Source organism: Ipomoea nil, unplaced genomic scaffold (assembly GCF_001879475.1).
Source record: "Ipomoea nil cultivar Tokyo-kokei standard unplaced genomic scaffold, Asagao_1.1 scaffold2283, whole genome shotgun sequence".
Lineage (NCBI taxonomy): Eukaryota > Viridiplantae > Streptophyta > Magnoliopsida > Solanales > Convolvulaceae > Ipomoea > Ipomoea nil.
This window is the reverse complement of record NW_017618711.1, coordinates 3,869,627-3,889,945: the sequence shown is the minus strand read 5'-3', so window position 1 is coordinate 3,889,945 and position 20,319 is coordinate 3,869,627. Positions and strand designations below refer to the sequence as shown.

Here is a 20,319-nt window from a genome sequence, read left to right as displayed (position 1 = left end):
GAATTCAAGCAAATAATTGCTCAATTACCCGTGCGATGCATGTGCGATACGTGTGCGATGCACGAATAAAAGTTGTTCCAAAAGGCTAAACCCCAACCCCGACGAATAAAAGTAAATAAATACAACAAACCATGTTTAGCTTAATTACCATAATAATTATTAGACAGTTATTATTAGGCAATTATACTAATATCTATACAATTATACTTTTATATCTTAAGTATATTCTTTTTCACCATATCACAATTATTTGTTTCCTCCTCTTTCATATCTGAATAATGAATTAATTGTAATTATTAGAAAAAAATCTAACGACCCATATTTAATTGTAATTATATTAATATCCGTATAATTATTAGCTTAATTAGTGTAGAAAAAATCTCGACCATGTAGCAAGACACAATCTACGGCTAGGTAACTTACGTAGGTAATTGCATCCATCTCGAATGGTGTCGGAGGAGGAACTCTAGTGTCCAAAACCCTAGCAATATTATCTTGAACTATGTACGGAACAACATAGTCGACCACATTCCTTGGCACCCTGTTTTCATTTTTATGAATTGCTTTGTGTCCCGATAGTAGCTTGAGGAGTACTACTCCGAAACTGTACGCATCGCTCTTGGTCGTTAATAGTTGCAACCTGTAATACTCTGGATCCATGTACCCTATCGTACCAGCTGCTCGTAATGAGAGGTGAGACTCATCATCTTGGGGTCCCATTAAGGACAACCCGAAATTGAACACCTTGGCGGTCCATGTGGTGTCCAGCAATATGTTGGACGACTTGATGTCGCGGTGGATGACTTGCGGTACAGCATACTCGTGGAGGTACTCAATCCCTTGGGCAGCATCTAGGGCGACACGAATCCGCGCGGTCCACGACATGAGCGGTGTGCTTTCAAGCTATCATGAAGTGTGTCATTTTTCATGTACTAAAAAACTAGCAATCTCTCATTGCTATCCTCACAATAGCCCAATAGCCTCACTAGGTATTTGTGATGGAGCCTCGACAAAAACTCAAGCTCATTGAGGAAGGCATTGTCCTTGTGCTCCTGCTGGTATTTTGTGCTGCCGTCGTCGGCGTAGGATGAGGAGGCGGAAACCTCAGCCCTCTTGATAGCCACTCTCCGCCCATCTTCCAATATCGCATGGTACACTGACACAAAACTACCTGTCCCAATTCTATGCTCCTTAAAAAATTATATATCACTGTAAAGAAAACTCTTCCAAATGGCCACCATTTCCCATACTTAGCAATTGGCTGAGCCTTTTTTCTAAGACCTGTGTCGAGGCTGCCGCCGCCGCTTCAGGCTGAGTCTCCGTAGCCTGGCCTCTGTGTTCAAAAGTTGCTTCTTCCTCGTCTAACCGGGCGGAATCATGTATTCTTGAGCCTCCTCTAATGGTGCAGTACCTAGAGAAGAGGTAACATATAAGGGCTAATACTCATATCAAAGAACCAGTACATCCCACCACAAGAAATGCCACATGTTCTCAATCCCAACGACTGCGATTTCCACTGGCCAGAGGTGGCGTTGGTAGAACCGACGGCGGCGGCTACAGTGGCGGTTGTGAAGGTGGATTCTTAGTGGAGTTTCAATGAATATTATATAGTACAGTTGATGAAATGGGTTGTATCGATAATGTTTTCTATGTTATCCTTGCTTGAATTCGAGCACATAATTACTCAATTACCCGTGCGATGCACGTGTGATGCGTGTGCGATACGTGTGCGATGCGCGTGCGATGCACGAATAAAAATAAATAAATAAATACAACGACCCATGTTTAGCTTAATTGCCATAATAATCATTAGACAATTATTATTAGGCAATTATACTAATATCTATACAATTATACTTTTATATCTTAAGTATATTCCTTTCCACCATATCACATTTACTTTTTCCCTCTCTTTCATATATGAATGAATTAATTGCAATGATTAGAAAAAAAAAATCTTACGACCCATATTTAATTGTAATTATATTAATATCTGTATAATTATTAGCTTAATTAGTGTAATATTTATTAGTCAATTATACTAATATACCTCGTATATTTAATAATATAAAATAATATAATAATTCCCAGGGGAGCCTTGGTATTAGCTATTCCCATGCTCTTGGAAATAGTTTTTATATTACAAATACCCTTTATATATATATATATATATATATATATATATATATATATATAAACATTCAATATATTATTATTATTATTATTATTATTATTATTATTATTATTGTTGTTGTTGTTGTTGTTGTTGTTATTATATTTTGTATAAGGATATTGATGTCTTTAAAATCTATTCCATTTCTATTCCTTTAACCAACCAAACACTGTAATACAATTACTAAACTCTAATTCCTTCAACAAACCAAACAGTAGAATACAATTCATGTTCTACTCCTTACATATTCCATTCCCTATGGAATAACATTCCTATTTCCTCCAAATTCATTTCATGAACCAAAAGTGCTATTAGAGATTTAGAGTATATATGTATAGGGTTGGCTTCGAGTGAGAGCCCTTCCTTAGATAAGAAATAAGAACTAATCTGGTGCATTCATCATTTAGATATCAATGATCAAGATTAATTCCATAATTAATTTCTCGAGCTTTTAGACTAAGTCTTGATATGTCAGGGTATTATCTGGCAAATTATTGTGTGAACCATAAATATCAGGTACATATTTAATATATTAAAAGTACATTATTTTTGTATTAGAGGTACATTATTTTTGTACTGAAGATACATTATATAAAATAATGTACTATTAATATATTAAAAATGTATTTTAAAAAAATATACCTTACATACATAAATAATGTATCTTTAGTATATTACAAATGTACTTTTTATTTTTAAAAATGTGTGGATCATGGTCGATTGGTATTATGACTATTATCTCTAACAATGCTAATGATAACCTCGCTATATTTGAACAAATCATGGACCAAAGAATATAATTCCTTTTCTTGTTGTCTCGTCTTCTAATTGGTCCAATCACCGGCCTATACAAATTTCAACTTGAATAATTGTGGATTTGTGGTGTCTTTGCCCTTTGGTATCATCATTAATTTTCTTACGAAATATTGGCACGTGCATTGAATATTTGTTCCACCGATAAATAGAGATAGGGTTCTAAGCATTTTTTTTTTTTTGAATGCTACTAGCTCTATTACAATGTAGTATCTGTTCATATACTTTCTCAACCTACTGAAACATAAAGAGCCAATAACGCCTCCACTGAGGCTCGAAATCACAATCTTCCAAATGGAAGTCCAACCCGAATACCATTAGACCACATAGTCCTGGTGGGTTCTAAGCATTTACTTTGCTCTAATCTTAAAATCTTAAAATTAAGAAAACTTTTTGATGAAGATTATTTTTGTGTGGGTGAGTATTATCGTTCTCAAGGCAATAAATGCAAGCTTATGCTTTTTCAAGCACAAAATTCTATTAAATTCATTAAAATTTAGCTCTAATAAAGATTGGTCGTTATGACAATCAACAAGTGGAACAAGTAATATAATGATTAAAATGTGCTTCTAAAGGCTTAGCTCACTAGTTCAGTAGACAATATTTAGGAGAAGAGAACAAGGTTCGAACCTCGGCAGCAGCAATATAGGGATTATGCCCAAAGTGGATAGGAGAAGAGAACAAGGTTCAAACCTCGACAGCAGCAATATAGGGATTATGCCCAAAGTGGATAAATTCCTTGTGTACACCGACATTTGGCCCGTTTGCATGCTGAAACTACATGCTGAAACTACATTTCTATCTCCATCCTAAGAGGACGAATCACACATGATTACAAAGGAATCACAAAGTAGTAAATCAAAGTAACAAAGCAATAAACAAAATTCAAAGCTACATCTCTAAAACTTAATCTACATTTCTATCTCCATCCAAAGAGGACGAATCACACATGATTACAAAGGAAACAAATATAAATGCAAGATCAAAAGCAATAAACAAAATTGCAATGGACATATCTATTTGGAGATGAAGTTGCAAATTAAAATCTTCAATCCTTGTTCCAAAAGTAGAAATGAAACTTAAAGCTAACTAATGCGTGTATTGAAACTTCTTGGAATTGAAATGAGAAAATGAAGTAAATTTCCTATTTAGGGTTTTAAGAATTGAGAAAAAAAAAAACTAATGTCTAACCACCCTAATGAAAAACTAACTGTTAGGAACATTTTCTTTTAGATTTTGATGATACCAAATGATAAGAATCTTAGCCCCCAATTATTTTGAATTTTAGACTTAGGTTTATTTCTGCTCAACATTCGAACAATCTGAATGGTGCCTCGAGTAGTCATAATTCGGTTCAACAAATCAATCCAAATGACTAACTCGAATGGTCACATTTTGGTTAGTCTCAACAAATTACTCGAATGGCCACCTTTCGAATGGCCCCGTGGTGAAGATTAGAAGGCTAGAAGATTGAAGATTCGAAGAGTAGAAGACTACAAGACCGAAAGGTTGCAAAGGTGAAGAGGTGGAAGAGCTTACCTTTCGAAGTGTAAGCAGAACAAATGGTACGGTCAACCATTCGTAGCGAAAAGGTTGCAAATGTCGAATTATGGAAGGACTTACCTTTCGAAGTGGTAATAGGGACGACTTGTAAAGTCAACCATGTTGGTCCCGAAGGGTTTGGGAACGAATCTAGAGGGGGTGGGGGGGGGGGGGTGGGGTGAATTGATTCGTTAGATTTTTGAAAAACTTTACGAATCGTTAAGTCAGAAAACTTAACAACTCGTTCAGGGTTTTGTATACACAGAAGAAATGTTAACTTCTTGTAATTATCTTTGCACGAGTACTTGTTAAATGAAAGCTTACGTTTGTAATGTGTGAAATATAAAATAAATATGTAAGGCAATGCGTAAATAATAGGAGAGAGAGAGAGAGAGAGAGAGAGAGAGAGAGAGAGAGAGAGAGAGAGAGAGAGATTTTTATAGTGGTTCGGCTGTTAATGAAGCCTACTCCACTCTTCTTCACAACTCGTGAAGGTTTGCATTATCTTCTTAGTACAAAACACTCCAAGATTGTTCCTTGATACTGACACGGACACAATCTTGAAACACAGGTTTTTCGACTACTCCGAGTCTACTCCGCCTCCATCCACTTATCCAAATAGAAGAAGTTTGATGAAGAAATGAGTTTCTTCTTCCTCCAGCTGAGAAGCTTGGCTTTGAATCTGGATGAGAAGAATGTTGCAGCTCAAGTCATCTTCAAATCTGGATATAGAAAATGTAGCGTGTCTCTCTCGACTGATCACTTAATGATAGTTTAACTTAGGGATTTGTTCCTAAGACTCGATTTCTCCTAAACAAATTCTCCCACATTTGAGGTTTTGGACTATTTACGCTAAGAGAATATCTCTGGCTTGTCCTCACGATTCGTTGATTGCATCCGTCAACTTGTGTGCACTCTTGTCATGATTGATTGACTTTACCAATCGTCCCATAAGTGGTCTCGAATGATTTTCTTTATCACTCGACTTTGAGTAACAAGAAATAGACCCTTCCATGGTTCGGTCTTTTGCAACCTCTTTAGCCTTCGTCTTCGAGACTTGAGGTCTTCGAGTCTTCATGTCTTCTTGTATCTGTTTCTAGCTACGAATCGTTGTGAGCAAATGTTTTAACTGTTAGAGAGATGCCGTCTCGTTTGAATTTCACACTTAGACATATTTATGTACCACGAGTCTTGACTTTGTGTACTCGTGTTCATGACTCGAAATCTAACCTAAATTGAAACGAATTGAGGGTTTAAATTTCTAAGCTTGGTATCATCAAAATCTAATTACATAGTGTTCCTAACAAACAATTTGTATCTAAGAGATTTAAGGTTCGAAGCGTTAACCTAGTTAACCATTTGAAAGGACTGTTCGAGACATTCTCTAAGCTAAAATGTCTGAAACCTTAAATTCTTAGGTGAATGTGTCTAAGGCAAAGTGAGTCATAGGAACACATCCCAAGGAAGATTTTTCCTTAAAAGCCTTGACATTTTGTGTATAGCAAAAAGATATGTTCATCACAATTTAAGTCTTTAACGGTTGGAAAATCTAACAAGTCACCTACCCTCCAGATTACCCGCTGGTCTCTACACGTTGGTCCATAGTCGTTTGAAAATGGTTTCCCTCCAACGGAACTATTTCAATGTGCCTATAAATACTCTCTTCCAAAAGTGAAGAAGGTGTTGGTCATTTTCAAAATTCTAAGTGTTCAAAGTTTATAAGAGTTTTCATCTAGCGATCAGTAAAAGAGAGACACGTTACAAAGTTTATATCCAGTTTACAAGAGACTTGTGCTGCTTTCAAGAAAAGATCAAGATTATCAAGCCAAGCTCTCTTTGTTGGAGAAAGAAGAATTATTTTCTTCCAACTTGTATTCTCTACTCGATAGAAGTAAAAAGAGGCAGAGTAAACGCGATGAGTTGAAAAAACTAGTGGAGTTCACGACTGGCTTTGTGTTCAAAGCGTGAACGTCTGGTCACTATACTAAGGGAATAGTGCAAACCTCCTAGGAATTCTAAGGAGAAGAGTGGAGTAGCCTGAGTTGGCCGAACCCCTCTCTCTCTCTCTCTGTATGTATGTATGTATATATATATATATATATATATATATATATATATATATATATATATATATATATATATATATACATACATACATACATACATACATACATACATACATACATACATACATACATACATACATACATACATACATACATATACATATACATATACATACACACACACACACACACACTTGCTTACTACTTTTCGTTGCATATATTCAAGAACCAAATCTAACTTTTACGAATATTAACAATACGTGCAAACTAACTTTAGAAAGGGTTAATTAAAATTTTCGTTGTGCATACTCTCGAGACGTTAAAGTCACTTCTCAGTTGCTTTACCAAATTGTAATAGATTTCTAAAATTATACAAGTCTATTCACCCTCCCCTCTAGACTTGTACCCTAACCCTCACCAGGACCAACACTAGTTTTTTCAATTTATAGCCCCAGATTTGGCTTGTCATGAGGCTCTCTCATGCGTGATGGAGCCTCGTGAAGGGTTTGACACCCTCTTTGAAGTTTATTCTTCCATACCTGTGTGGAGTAGTTCTGGTTTCTAATTCATTTTTCACCTTGTAGACGTTCTAATTAGACTTTGTGATCTTCATATAAAAGTTTTATCTCTTTCAATTATCTTTCCAATACCGTTTGAATCACTTGATTTGGGCATTCATATGTTGAGATATGATTAAAATACCGAGACGTCGCCTATTAGAAAAAAATAGAGCATAATGCATCACTGCTTACAATCACGAGCGTGATAGGCCTCGTGAGTTCTGATCTTCACTTCCAAAATGCAATTTTCTTCATTTTCTCCGCTCCTTTGGATCCCCTGAATCATGTAATGATATTTCTAGCTCGCTCTTTTTCACTTTCTTGACCTCTCATGACTCCCAAAATACACCTTTGTGCCAATATGACTTCAAATGCATTCAATTGAGCTCCAAATTGTCCTTGATTTAGTCCTTTTCTTCCTACATATTTTATGACATAATTGGACATTTCAAGCACAATTAAAATAACTTTAAACCAAAATTGACCAATAAATACACAAAAAAGTAGTGCAATAATTAAACACTCATCACTTTTTAATAGTCCTCCACCATTGATGTAATTTAAACGTTACATATTTAATTTTAGAACATATTCGGCGTCGGGTTACATTAAGAAACCAACGTTGTTAGGGTTAATTAAATATTAATTCAATTATAAAATATATACAGCGTAGGTTGTGATACAACCACCGAATTAACAATTCTAAATTAATTTCAAAAACTCTTACTATGGTTTTAACTCATCATTAAAAATTAGAAAATTGCTAGTATCCCGGTATTTACCACTCACAAACTTGTCACTCCCTAACGTGGCAAGTTTGCTTTTCCTTTTTTTTTTTTTTTTTTTTTTTTTTTTTTTTTTTTTTCATATCTTAACCAATTAAAACTTGTCATATTAGTAAGTGACAAGTTTGTGAGTGTTAGGTGTAGGGATACTACGTATTGTCTTTGAAAGTATATATATATATATATATATATATTTTCCATTAACTTACGAGGGCAGTTGATACGTGATAAAAATATTAATTCAATTTTAAAATATATACGATGTTAGTTGTTAGTAAATAACTGACCTAAGTTTTAGTTAAAAATTTAAAATTAATTTTGAAAGTGTTTTACTATGCTCTTTAGTGTAAAATCCCTATTAAAATTATTTATTTATTTTTAGTACTTACAACCATGATTTCTTTAAAATTGATGTTTTTGTTATTTATTACTAAAAACGGAGTTAAAAGTCTAGAGTAACTGTCATTAAAAGTCATCTTTGTGATAGCAGGAAAGGGCTCAAAACATGGAAAAGAAATAGAAAAAACGTAGTGCACCTCGATAGGAATATAGTACACTTTGAAACTAAAATCCATTTTATTAATCTATATCAATCTTTTTAAGAACAGTCTCATTGTTCATAAAAAATAAATAAATAAATGGTATCATAAAATATTTACTTATTTTTTGATAATTAAATAATAATCAATCTAATTTAATCTTTAACATATAGGCATATCGGGAGGTGGAGGCATCAGCTTCTCATTTGTGCCATTTCCATCTTTGACTATAAATGCCATTTCCATTCCCCAACTTGTGTGCCGCTCTAAGTGACAATGCATAAACCATACACCTGCCAAATTGTATAATTAAGAAATATTAGTCCATAATTAAATACAATTAAGCTTGATTGAATTATTGGAATCAAATAAGTCTATCTTATTAAAAATAAATAATTAACACTGCTGAACATTATGAAATTTCCGACCACCTGAAAGTGATCTTAAATCAAGTCGAAAGCCTTGTTCCGACCACTTTTAGTATCCGGAAAAACTTTTATTGCTATTTCCGACCACTTTTTACTTAGATCACTTTCAGGTGGTCGGAAATTCCATAATTTTTAGTAGTGTAAAATCCCTTACCAGGATTATTGGCTTTGAATCTGATGGCTGTCCAAGCATTCTTAGGAACTGCAATTGTATTATGGAGTGGAGGATCCACAAGGTTATAGTTCAAAGGATCCTTATCCTTGTCGAAATTACCGAAACCCCATCCAACAACGTAAAAGCTATATCCATGCAGATGCATGGGATGGTCAATTCCGGCCACTAGATTTGTCCCCTGGAAAACAAGCTCCACCGTCTCGTTAAACTCAAGCACCCTCACCTCCGTTGTTCGGTTCGCCGCCTGTGAAATCGTCGAGAGATTACTCGCCGTGAAGTTGAAAACGAGAGGCGGGAAGCTAGGGAAGTTGTCACCGTAGACGCCATTGATCTGGTAGTAGTAAGCTTCAAGAATGTCGATTCGGGGGAGAACGAAGCTATTGTTGTTCAAGCTAGCCGCCAAGCGGTTTCCGTTAGGTATGGCGCAATTGTTGCACGGCAATGTGTTGATTGATAAGGTGAAGAGTAAGTTCGTTGATATGTTCAAAGGGACGTCTATTGGGTGGTTTGTATCCGCCAAGCTGCGGAGGCGTCCGGTGAAGTTAACGGAGGCGTTTGTGTCGTTAAAGGCGGGGAGGGCGGGGAAGGGCAAGGGAGAAGTGGGGGTGTAATTTCCGGCGTATTGAAGGACGGCGGTGGTGGTGTTGGGGTTGAAATCTACTACTGGGGCGGAGTTGTAGGCCTTGGCAGCCATGTAGTAGTGGTTAGGGGTTTGATTGGCGTGGAGTAAGAAGTCTATGGTTTGGCCGGGAGATATGGCGATATAGTCACTCGTTAAGGGTTTTGTGTACGCGCCGTCGGTTCCCACCACCGTGATTTGGTGGTTTGCGATGGAGAAGAAGAGGATGTTGTTCATTACTGCGTTTACCATTCTCATTAGATAAGTCTTACCATACTCCACCGTCAGCTTATATGTATCTGTCATTATAAACAAATTATAAAAAGCTTATTTTCCATCATTATTGAAATAACTAGTGTTCCGCAGAAGCCGCTAAAAGGTCAAGTCTAACATTCTTCGAAAATGTGATAGGTAGTATATAGTACTGATCGTTGTGAGCTATAACTTTTGATATTACTGCGGGAAATTATAGAATTTCCGACCACCGGAAAGTGATCTTAAATCAAGTCGAAAGCCTTGTTCCAACCACTTTTGGTATTTGGAAAAATCTTTGTTGCTATTTCCGACCACTTTTTACTTTCGACTTGATTTAATATCACTTTCAGGTAGTCGAAAATTCCATAATTTCCCGCAGTGATATAGTGATAAATGTTTGATCCTAACGAGTGTATGAGAACTAGGCTACTAGTTCAAAAGATGCTAAGAGGAAAAATTGTTGGGCAAAAGTTGGTAAAGTGTTAAAGATCACCAAGTTGACCATTAAAAATATATACTTAAAAAGATTACCATTAATTGAGCATGGATAAAGATCACCAGGTTGACCATTGATAAGGTAGGCATCTGAGTTATTTGGGCCTCCCCCACTTGCAAGAAACTCATCAAGAACAGCTTGTATATCACTCTTCCACCATTCTCCTGAAACATAATTCAACTTTTTAAAATCAATTATTTGACAAAATTTAATTTTTATATAGTATGATCTACAAAAATTGTACCTAATATGATTGGAATTTCAGCATCAGGTTTGGGAAATGGATATTCAGTTCCATTGTCGGGATAAATAATCACAGCACCATGCACTGTGGCTCGTGACCAATCGCTATGAGCATGCCACCACACTGTGCCTTCCTCATCTGATAATTTGATTCTTTGACTAAAATTTGCACGTGGTGCGATAGGACACTGTGTAATATATTCCGGTCCGTCTGACCAAGGATACCTTGGTTGTTTTATTCCATGCCTATATATAGTAACAATGATATAATTTGAATAATAACTTGTTAGGGGTTATTTTACATATGAAATGAAAATAATTATATCTCTAAGATGAACATAGTACAATATAAGAATGCATTATATTTACATACTCAAATTGGTTAATTTTTTTTATTTTTTATTTTTTTAACAATCTTTCACATATTTAACGTGCTCAATTATATTGGATGACATAAATGTGTTAAAGTATTGGCATATATAGTATCTAGTTAGTCTATAATTGTTTGTTCAATTTTGTTAAGATTCGTTTTAATCAAGATATTGTAGTCAATATCATATAAATTGTTTACCCAATACGTACATTTAAGTAGTTGTTACAAATTCCTCTTGACGTATTTAAAAAAAAAAACACCATATAATCTCTATACAAAAGATGTTATGAGTCAATAATCATTACAATTTACAAGAGATTGATTTCATCAATGATATGTTTTATCAATATGTTTGATATTTATTTCTATTTACTAAACATTTGATTTCCTTTTTGTTTAGAAAAATTAAAATTTAATTAAACTCACATAAAACATTTTTTGGATGGCTGAAAAATCACAACAACTACATAAGGATGTGCTGGAAAAATCACAGCAACTATATGAGAATTATGTTACACCTACTTAGCCATCCCTCTTAGAGCACCTTTTTTTTTTTTTTTTTTTTTTTTTTTTTTCGTAATCAGACCTTTTAATATGTTATTATACTATTGGTTTCAAACAAAAGGAATAAGGTTTAAATTGGCACTGAACGTAACCTGAAAATGCAATTAGGCCACTGAACGAAAAAAAAAAGTGCAATTAGGCCACTGAACACTGCAAAAACGTGCAATTAGGCCACTGAACTCTCCAAACGTATGCAATTTCACCGGATAGCAGGTTACCATCAATTTTAACAGGTTACCTGCTTACGTGGCAGCTGAGTTGGCATTTTTAATAATTTTTAAAGAATTTTTAATAAATTTTAATAATTAATTATAATAATAAATTTAAAAAATGAAAAAAAAAATAAAATAAAAAACAAAATACAGTCGTTTTTATTTTTATTTTTTATAAAAAATTATTATTAAAAATTTATTAAAAATACCAACTCAGCTGCCATGTAAGCAGGTAACATGCTAAAATTGAAGGTAACCTGCTAAAATTGGGAGTAACCTGCTACCAGGTGAAATTGCACATTTTTTGTGTATTCAGTGACCTAATTGCACTTTTTTTCCGTTCAATGGCCTAATTGCATTTTCGTGTTACGTTCGGTGGCCAATTTGAACCTTATTCCCAAACAAAATAATAGATAAAAGTAAAACGTACCAATGAATAGTAATATTCTGAGTTCCATTATTGTAAACATCTACGACGAGCATATCCCCTTTATTCATGTATAGAGTCGGGCCAGGGAAAGATCCATTCACAGTCAATATGCTCTTGCTACTACACAGCCTCGTGTATGGACTTTCTTCCACCTGCAACCATGCATGTCACAGCATTCAATTTCTTTAATAACTTTTACCCTTGATACATAAAGTGGGAAATATATTCAATTTTTTTTTTAATTTTTTAAGAATATCGACTCGATTAGATATGCACATACAATACCTTCAAAAATAATTAATATACATAAAATTAATATAATCATGATAATTTTTATAATAATAAAAAATGCAACAAATACTTACGATAAACGTATGACGATGAGTTTTGGCTTGGCCAGATGGAAGGACAGCAAGAAGGAGAATCCCTAGAATATTCACAACTAAAACCTTCATAATCAAACACATCTTTCTCAACCCCAATCACTCTTATAATTGTTTGATTTGATAATAATAATTATTATGAAATGATTGCAGTATTTATAGACTCTATAAATGGGAATTTGCAGACAATAGAAATACTGAATTGGTAATCCATGCAAAACGTTTGCTTCTAAGAACGTTAAACCTCATGGATACGAAACCAGAAATAATGACTTTTAATTAAGTTTCTCATTGACTTTAATAAAATTCTTCAAACGATTTGAATATGACCGATTCAATTCCCATGCATTATATTGGCCACCTAGCTTTGTAGTTAAACCTGCTCTAAGTACTCTTTGCCATTGAAAAACTAAACTGAAAATGATGGATGCTTCTAAAACTGGTGAATTGGTGACGACAAATTGTAGGACTAAGAGTGAAATTTGCATTTCGGAAGAATGACCAGGGATCGAGTCTCACCAGCGGCAGTGTGGGAGCAACCTCTCAAAATGAGGGGGGTTCCTTGTGCGCAGTGAACACAGGTCTAGCCTCTGTGATTCATGTTCAGTTGAGTTACCATGATTTACATCATTCCAAATGCTCTCTCGGATCGAGGTGTGGGGCCCTTAGGGTTGGGGTTCAGCCTTTTGAAAGAAGAGTGAAATTTGCCCTTATTTTTATTTCTTTCTTTTGTCATGTTCAAATCTATTAAATCCTTGGTTTTCATTTTTTAATTTTTTGTACCAATAAATTTTAATTCGTGTACTTATCTTTTTTCCTTTTTTGTAACTTTCCAAGTATTTTTTAACATTACCATAAATGTCAAAAAAAAAAAAAAGAAACAAAAAAAAAAAAAAAAAAAAAACCCCTTGTTACATAAATAGTTCTCTTGTTGGTTATGGAGTATTTGCACTAGTATAAACCGTTTATTCGGTGAGTCATGTTGTATTATCCTCTTTTAAAATTATCTCACAATATTTATTCCGTTGTGATAAAGAAATCTATTTGTTCTTTTTATATTCTATTAATAAGTGATTTTTTTCTTAGGTTTCCTCCAGGATAATTCATGATAAAGTTGTTTAATTTATGAATTGACAATAAATATAAAAAAAATTTATTATTATATTAATATGTAAATACTATGATATAAATTTAAAAGAAGATAACGTAACATTTTCTTTAATCCTGTACGCATTTGGTAGGAATATTCAACGTTTTGAATCAAATATTTTAATTATTAAATAACTAGAAGCTCACAGTTATACACGTTAACAAATGTTAATTTGAACTTTTGCTCTTTGTTCCATTAGTCTATCATTTGTACTCTGTCGGTGTGTGTGTGTGTGTGTGTATATATATATATATATATATATATATATATATATATGGAAGGGATCAGGTGCATTTGTGGCTTCCCGTGTGGTTGTGCCGTTGATTAATGTGCGTGTGTTTTATATTTATTGTGCGTGAGTGTTGTGCTTAATGTGTCTGAGATTTGTACTTAATGTGCGTAATGTTAATGTGCGTGAGTTTTGTACTTAATGTGCATGAGTATTGTGCTTAATGTGCGTGAATTTTGTACTTAATGTGCGTGAGTTTTGTACTTAATGTGCGTGAGTTTTGTACTTAATGTGCATGAGTATTGTGCTTAATGTGCGTGAGATTTGTGCTTAATGTGCGTGAGATTTGTGCTTAATGTGCGTGAGTAGTTCAGAATTATGAGCTCAGAAGGAAGCAGAACAGAAAACTCACACACATTAACGCTCAAGCTTCTTGTTACTTCTTCCTTCAATTTGGCCATGGATTCTGTATTATCAGCTACCTTCAGTGCAGTTGAATGTTTATATAGATGATGCACGCACATCAAAAGTTCCACACTAACTAAGTGTGGATTTCTGTTGTATTATTCCCATAATTCTTAACCACCATAGCCGCTTCCGCATCATCATCATCAGGGAGGGGGCAATGGCTACTGGGGATGGGGAAGAAGCTAACATCCATATTTTCTGTTGCATTTTACACATTCACGCACATTAAGTACAAATTCCAGGCACATTAAGCACAACGCACATTGAGTACAAATCTCACGCACAACCGCACAAGAACCTTTTACTATATATATATATATATATATATATATATATATATATATATATATATATATATATATATATCTTGTTAGGACTCTACAGTTCTCAATGTATTCTATCTCTTATTCTATCTCTTGTTATTATCCTTTGTATATATATATATATTCTTGTACTCAGTTAATACATGATACAGGAATTGCGTTCTCATATGATATCAACTAGGTTTCTCTAATGGCAGAGGACAGGGACTCTGAGCGGACTATCTCTCATGCTACCATCGTTTCTTCAACAGTGGCTCCTATATCTCTACGGCACATCACTTTGTGTCTATTAAGCTGACTACTTGAAATTTTTTATTTTGGCGTACACACCAAGGGGGTACTATTTGAGGGGCCTACTTCAGGTGGTCTATACACATTACCTATTCCCCGTTCATCTCCTACTGCGTTGCTTTCCGCTCGTGGGTCGCCCTCGGTCTGACATAATGGTCTGGGGCATCCACACCGTTGTGTGTTGAGTCAAATTCTAAAAGATTGTTCTGTTAGTTCGTCTAGTACTGATAATTTATTGTCCTTATGTGGTGCTTGTGTTATCCATTCCTGCATCCTTACCATCGTCATAAGATGGATTTTCGGTTAGCTCCATGTGTATTTTTAGCTTATCTTATGTAGTATGTTCTTCAGGGGTATCGTTGCATGGACCTTACTACTAATTAATAAGGTATTTGTTTGCATGCATGTTCGTTTTGATGAAATAATTTTTCATTTTGCTAGACAGCGTTCATTGCAAACTGGTGTGGTGATACAACCTCTTTATAGCTAGTCCGTGGGCGGTTGCACCTTAATATTAAATTTTGATTTAAAAGCATTACATTTTTCATTAAAAAATATATACCATTTGTCTTCATAACTATTGTTCTCTCCCATAAATAAAAATCGATCTACTTATCCATGATAAATATTACATTTTTCTTCATAGGTAACTTTTCAATCTCTAAATATCTCATTTTTATTAAATAGTAGTACATTTTTTCTCAAAAATATTATAATTTCCTTTATAAGTAACAAACAATTTATTCCTATTTAGTACTACATTTTCTAGCATAAGTATTATATTGAATTTCAATCTTGACCCTATACGTCTCACGAATAAAGATTAGTGATACGGTCTTATAGGGACTCACCTGGCCTATTTTAAAAGTTAAAAATATTTCTCCTCTTTAAAGACATCTCCAATGGTGGAGATTAAAAAAGGAGAAAAGGGGGAGAAAGGGAGAAACATGGTTAGACAAGAGGGAAGATTATTCTCTGGGGACAACTTTGTCAACGGATAACTTTTTTTTTTTTTTAGTTTTTGTTTTTAAAATTTTTATATTTCAATTTATTTTAAAATTTTTAATTTTATTAATTTTCGGTATATACGATATTTAAAATTTTGTATTCAATTTCGAATGTTAATTTGTTCCGTCGATAATTTTGAAGCCAAATATTAATTTATGAAATTATATTTTGATTAGTTTATAAAATTATATGTTATAAATTATAATTCAAAAATTATTTTTATTTTTTTATTTAAATTTGTTTTTTTAAATGTGTAGGAATGTGGAGGGTAAGGCCCACAAAAAAGGGAGAAAAGGGGAGAAGGGTTGGAGGGGAAATAAGGGCACAAATTATACCGTGGACCAGGGTTTACCTTGCATTGTAGATCATGGTCTAAAAATAATTTTCAGATTCTGTATCTATAGTTGACGCATTTTGTACCTACAATTGATAGTTTATGTACCTGTAGTTATTATGGGTCAGCAATTATCAAGTCAAATTCTGTATCTATAGTTGACACATTTTGCAAATCAAATTTCAACTAGCAGAGATTGAAAAAGGCTTGATTCAAGCCCGAGCTCGTGTGCGCCGGCACCTGGGGGCACGAAAATTGGCTGGCCTTGCGGGCTAAGTTATGCCAAACTTCGGTATCTTTTTCCAACTGGTATAGCTACTTGGTTCGGTTCTCCGAGAGCACCTACTCTCGTGCTACAAGAGAGCACGAGAGGTTGTGGGGTTGTGGTGCACCGAGAGCACAACTCTCATGCAACAGAGTCCACGAGAGGTGCAAGGGCCGAATCTGGATGAGGTCGAAAGTTGAGACCGAACCCTGTACGCTAACGGTTTGGAACCCGAAAGTTCTGACTGTTGAGGGGGTTGAATTCATCTGTTATGAAATTAATTGTCTATTAATTCCAATTTTGAATTCTGAATTCAATTCCCAGGTAGTGGTCTGCTGTTATAGCTGTTGGAAGGCAGCTTTAATGTCATTTTTAATTGCCATAATAAAGGCTATTGGCTCCTTTAACCCTATATAAGAGAGGGTAGAGGCAGTAGAGTTTTACACACAAAAAAGTGAGAACAGCAAGAACACTGCACGAAACTTTTGTTTTCCAACCTCAGAATTCTGTTTCTACTCCTCTTCTTAGCCATACTGTGTTCATAACCGTGTCTTGCTCGTCGGATTCCTTGTTTGAGTGCTCAAACATTGAATCACTAGCAAGTTTTATCCTGGGAAGCCTAGGCCACAGCGCTCCTAGCATCTTTGGGAGGTGGCAAATAAGGTTTTAAGGAAAGAGTGCTCACTTGACTATTGCAAAAACCCAACACCAAACACTAGTCAAATTTCTTCATCTTTTCTTCCCTTCTTTCCAGAAAATAATAATCTTATTTTTTTATTATTATTTGTGTTTTCTACCAACGGTACCAACATCAAAACCATACAATAGCATATATTGTCAAATGAACGTGGAGTGTAATTAAAACAATAATTTAGCATTATTATAATTAAACTAGTGTATGTGGAAAATGAAACAACAAAGTAAAGCTCATACAATAATGCATATTGTCAAATGAAACTGTAGTAGAAATTAAATGATACTTTGATATTGCTATAATGAAACTAGTGAGTGGGAAAAATGAAAACTGAAAAACAAAACAATATTTTCAAATGAAACTAAAGTGTAATTCGAATGATACTTACTTTATACACCACATTGCTACATAGACCATGATCTACGGTAAAATTTGCCATATAACCTTAACCAAACAAGATAATAGTATATTTGATACAACCCTGAGGTTGTATGGGTTGCTCTTCTTCGAGTCAAGAGCCAAACTCCATGGCTGTGCTTCGAGTGACAACCCAACTCCCAATGACTATACTTCGAGTGATAGCCTAACTCCCACAATGTCACCATACATTCATAAATATATTCTTCATTCATATTCTCCAAATACACATATAGCTATATATATATACAGAATCATAGAAACTATCCACTACCCCTGTATCCCACTACTTATAACTACCCATTATTCCACTATAAACTAAACCACCACCATTAATAATAATAATAATAATAATAATAATAATAATAATAATAATAATAATAGTAGTAGTAGTAGTAGTAGTACAACAGCTCCAGTGGTTATATCATTCCACAATCCAAACCAAATACATAAGATAATCTTACAATCTCAAAATTTCACATTACATTGCTAGAGGTAATCTTATTACCTGGGGTAATCCAAGATTTCGTGAACAAAACGTTCCCTAAAAGTTAAAATATTACGGAGTATATTCTTGCTTGTGATCATCTTCTGCCATCAAGAAAGGGTAATTATATTCTCTTACGGATCTACGGAGTTTGACCTACCAACAGCTTTGCTTACCTTCTCTTCTCATGTTTTGATCTTAGTTATGAGTTGTTGGATCAGTACATATTTTGTGTGCACGTGTTAAGAATCTACATTTTAAAAAATAAAATGAAGTAACATATACAGGTGTGTATAAAATTATGGATTATACTATTTATCTTTAGTGTAGTTTGGTCGTCTAATCATATTACGATTGAGTTAAGTGACATCAAATACGATCTTAAATTTTAACCGTGTGTAAAGTTGGAGATGTGGTGGTGGGGCAAAAAGCTTTCTCGAAGCTATGGGCAATAAACTGAATATAAGAAAATAAATCCATTATATTCTACAACATTACCTCTCAAAATGTTGAAATTTTGTAATTACTATTTGAAGTTAATTAATTACTATGGTACTCATCATCATGACAAATTATATCCTGGACCATCACCTTGTATGCACTAGTCTAAAACGATATTGTTTTATATTAAGTGTCAACTAGTATATTATGACTTTGTTTGACAATCCGCAGTTAGCGGTTAGCGGTTAACAGTTAACGGATTATGTTAGTCAAAAACATATTGTGTTAGCGGATTTGACCAACGAATTGTAACAACGATTTGTAATAAGATGTTTAATAAAATTAATTGTTTAATGTTAACAGTTAATATATAAAATAAACTATAAAGACATTGAATAATAATATTAATAAATTATATAAATAAATAAAAATAATACAATAATAATAACGAAAAAAAATAAAGAAGACAAAGGGAAGCTTGCACAGGCTCCCCTTTGTCCCACATCGACAATAAACCAAAGAAGGGCATTAAGGCTCAGGGCATTAGGGCTCCTCTATAAGAGGAGCCTTAACGACCCTCATTTAATTTAAGAAAAATTATAATTTATGTCTCTTACAAATATGACAATTATCAATGTTATTCTTGATATATATTGTCCTTTCTTAAATTATTAATGATCTAAATGTGGTTATCCGTCATTTTCTCTAATCAAATATTACATTTTATTCTTCTATTTTCTTTCTTCGTTTGTTTTCCTTCCGCCGGCAACAATTTTTCTTCTTCTTATTAGGTGAGGGGCACTATACTCACGTTTTGAAAATTGAGAGACAACATTTACACTACTAATAATTCAAAGTGACATTGATAATTAACATATTTGTGAGGGACATAAATTAAAAATTTCTCTTTAATTTGCAATACCCATCCGGTGTCCCACATTGGATGAGTATTAAAAGGAAGCCTCAATGCTCCTTTCAAGACGGTCAAATCCGTGAAAAATTGACAAATTAGTTGATAGCCAAACATGTTCCATGTTTAATAACATTATCATATACTATATTTATAATATTTGTTCTATATATACTCATAAACATGGGTGAATTCACAATGGGGGCTGTAATTTTATTTATTTATTTTTTACATAGTAGTGTACTTAGTTTATTTGTTTTTGTTTTTAACTTCAAATTAAAACCCAGCTATATGCCATTCCTTTCAGTTGTGCCCATATGTCTCAAAGAATTACAGCTTCACCCATAATGATATTCTATTGATCCTTCATTCCTTCCACTTTACTTTTCTTGACAAATAATGTGTGCCTTCTAATTCTCCTTTTATGTCTCTCTTGTTATTAATTCTTTTCTTTTATATCGAAATAATTATTGATAAATGGTGGCTACAAGGATTTGAGATAATGAGAATAAGAGCACACATATGTGATAACTGATTAATGAGATGAATTTTTCAATGTCACAATCATAAAACACAGTTACAAACTTCCTCATAGAGCACTATGGACCCTGATGCATGCATATGTATCTTATGTTGTGATTTTTGT

The 20,319-nt window shown here is 34.0% G+C and overlaps 1 protein-coding gene and 1 pseudogene across 1 annotated transcript; both read right to left on the bottom strand.

Moving 5' to 3' along the window:
- Positions 1-360: 360 nt before the first annotated feature.
- Positions 361-4,565, bottom strand: LOC109151198 (annotated as a pseudogene).
- Positions 4,566-8,447: 3,882 nt separating this feature from the next.
- LOC109151338 (laccase-15-like) lies at positions 8,448-12,790 on the bottom strand. The gene is made up of 6 exons (XM_019299312.1): positions 12,639-12,790; positions 12,274-12,425; positions 10,696-10,940; positions 10,487-10,615; positions 9,061-9,999; positions 8,448-8,771 (listed from the first exon to the last, which is right to left on the bottom strand). The coding sequence occupies exons 1-6, from the start codon at positions 12,738-12,740 to the stop codon at positions 8,641-8,643; spliced, it is 1,698 nt and encodes a 565-aa protein (XP_019154857.1). The 5' UTR covers positions 12,741-12,790; the 3' UTR covers positions 8,448-8,640.
- Positions 12,791-20,319: the final 7,529 nt, after the last annotated feature.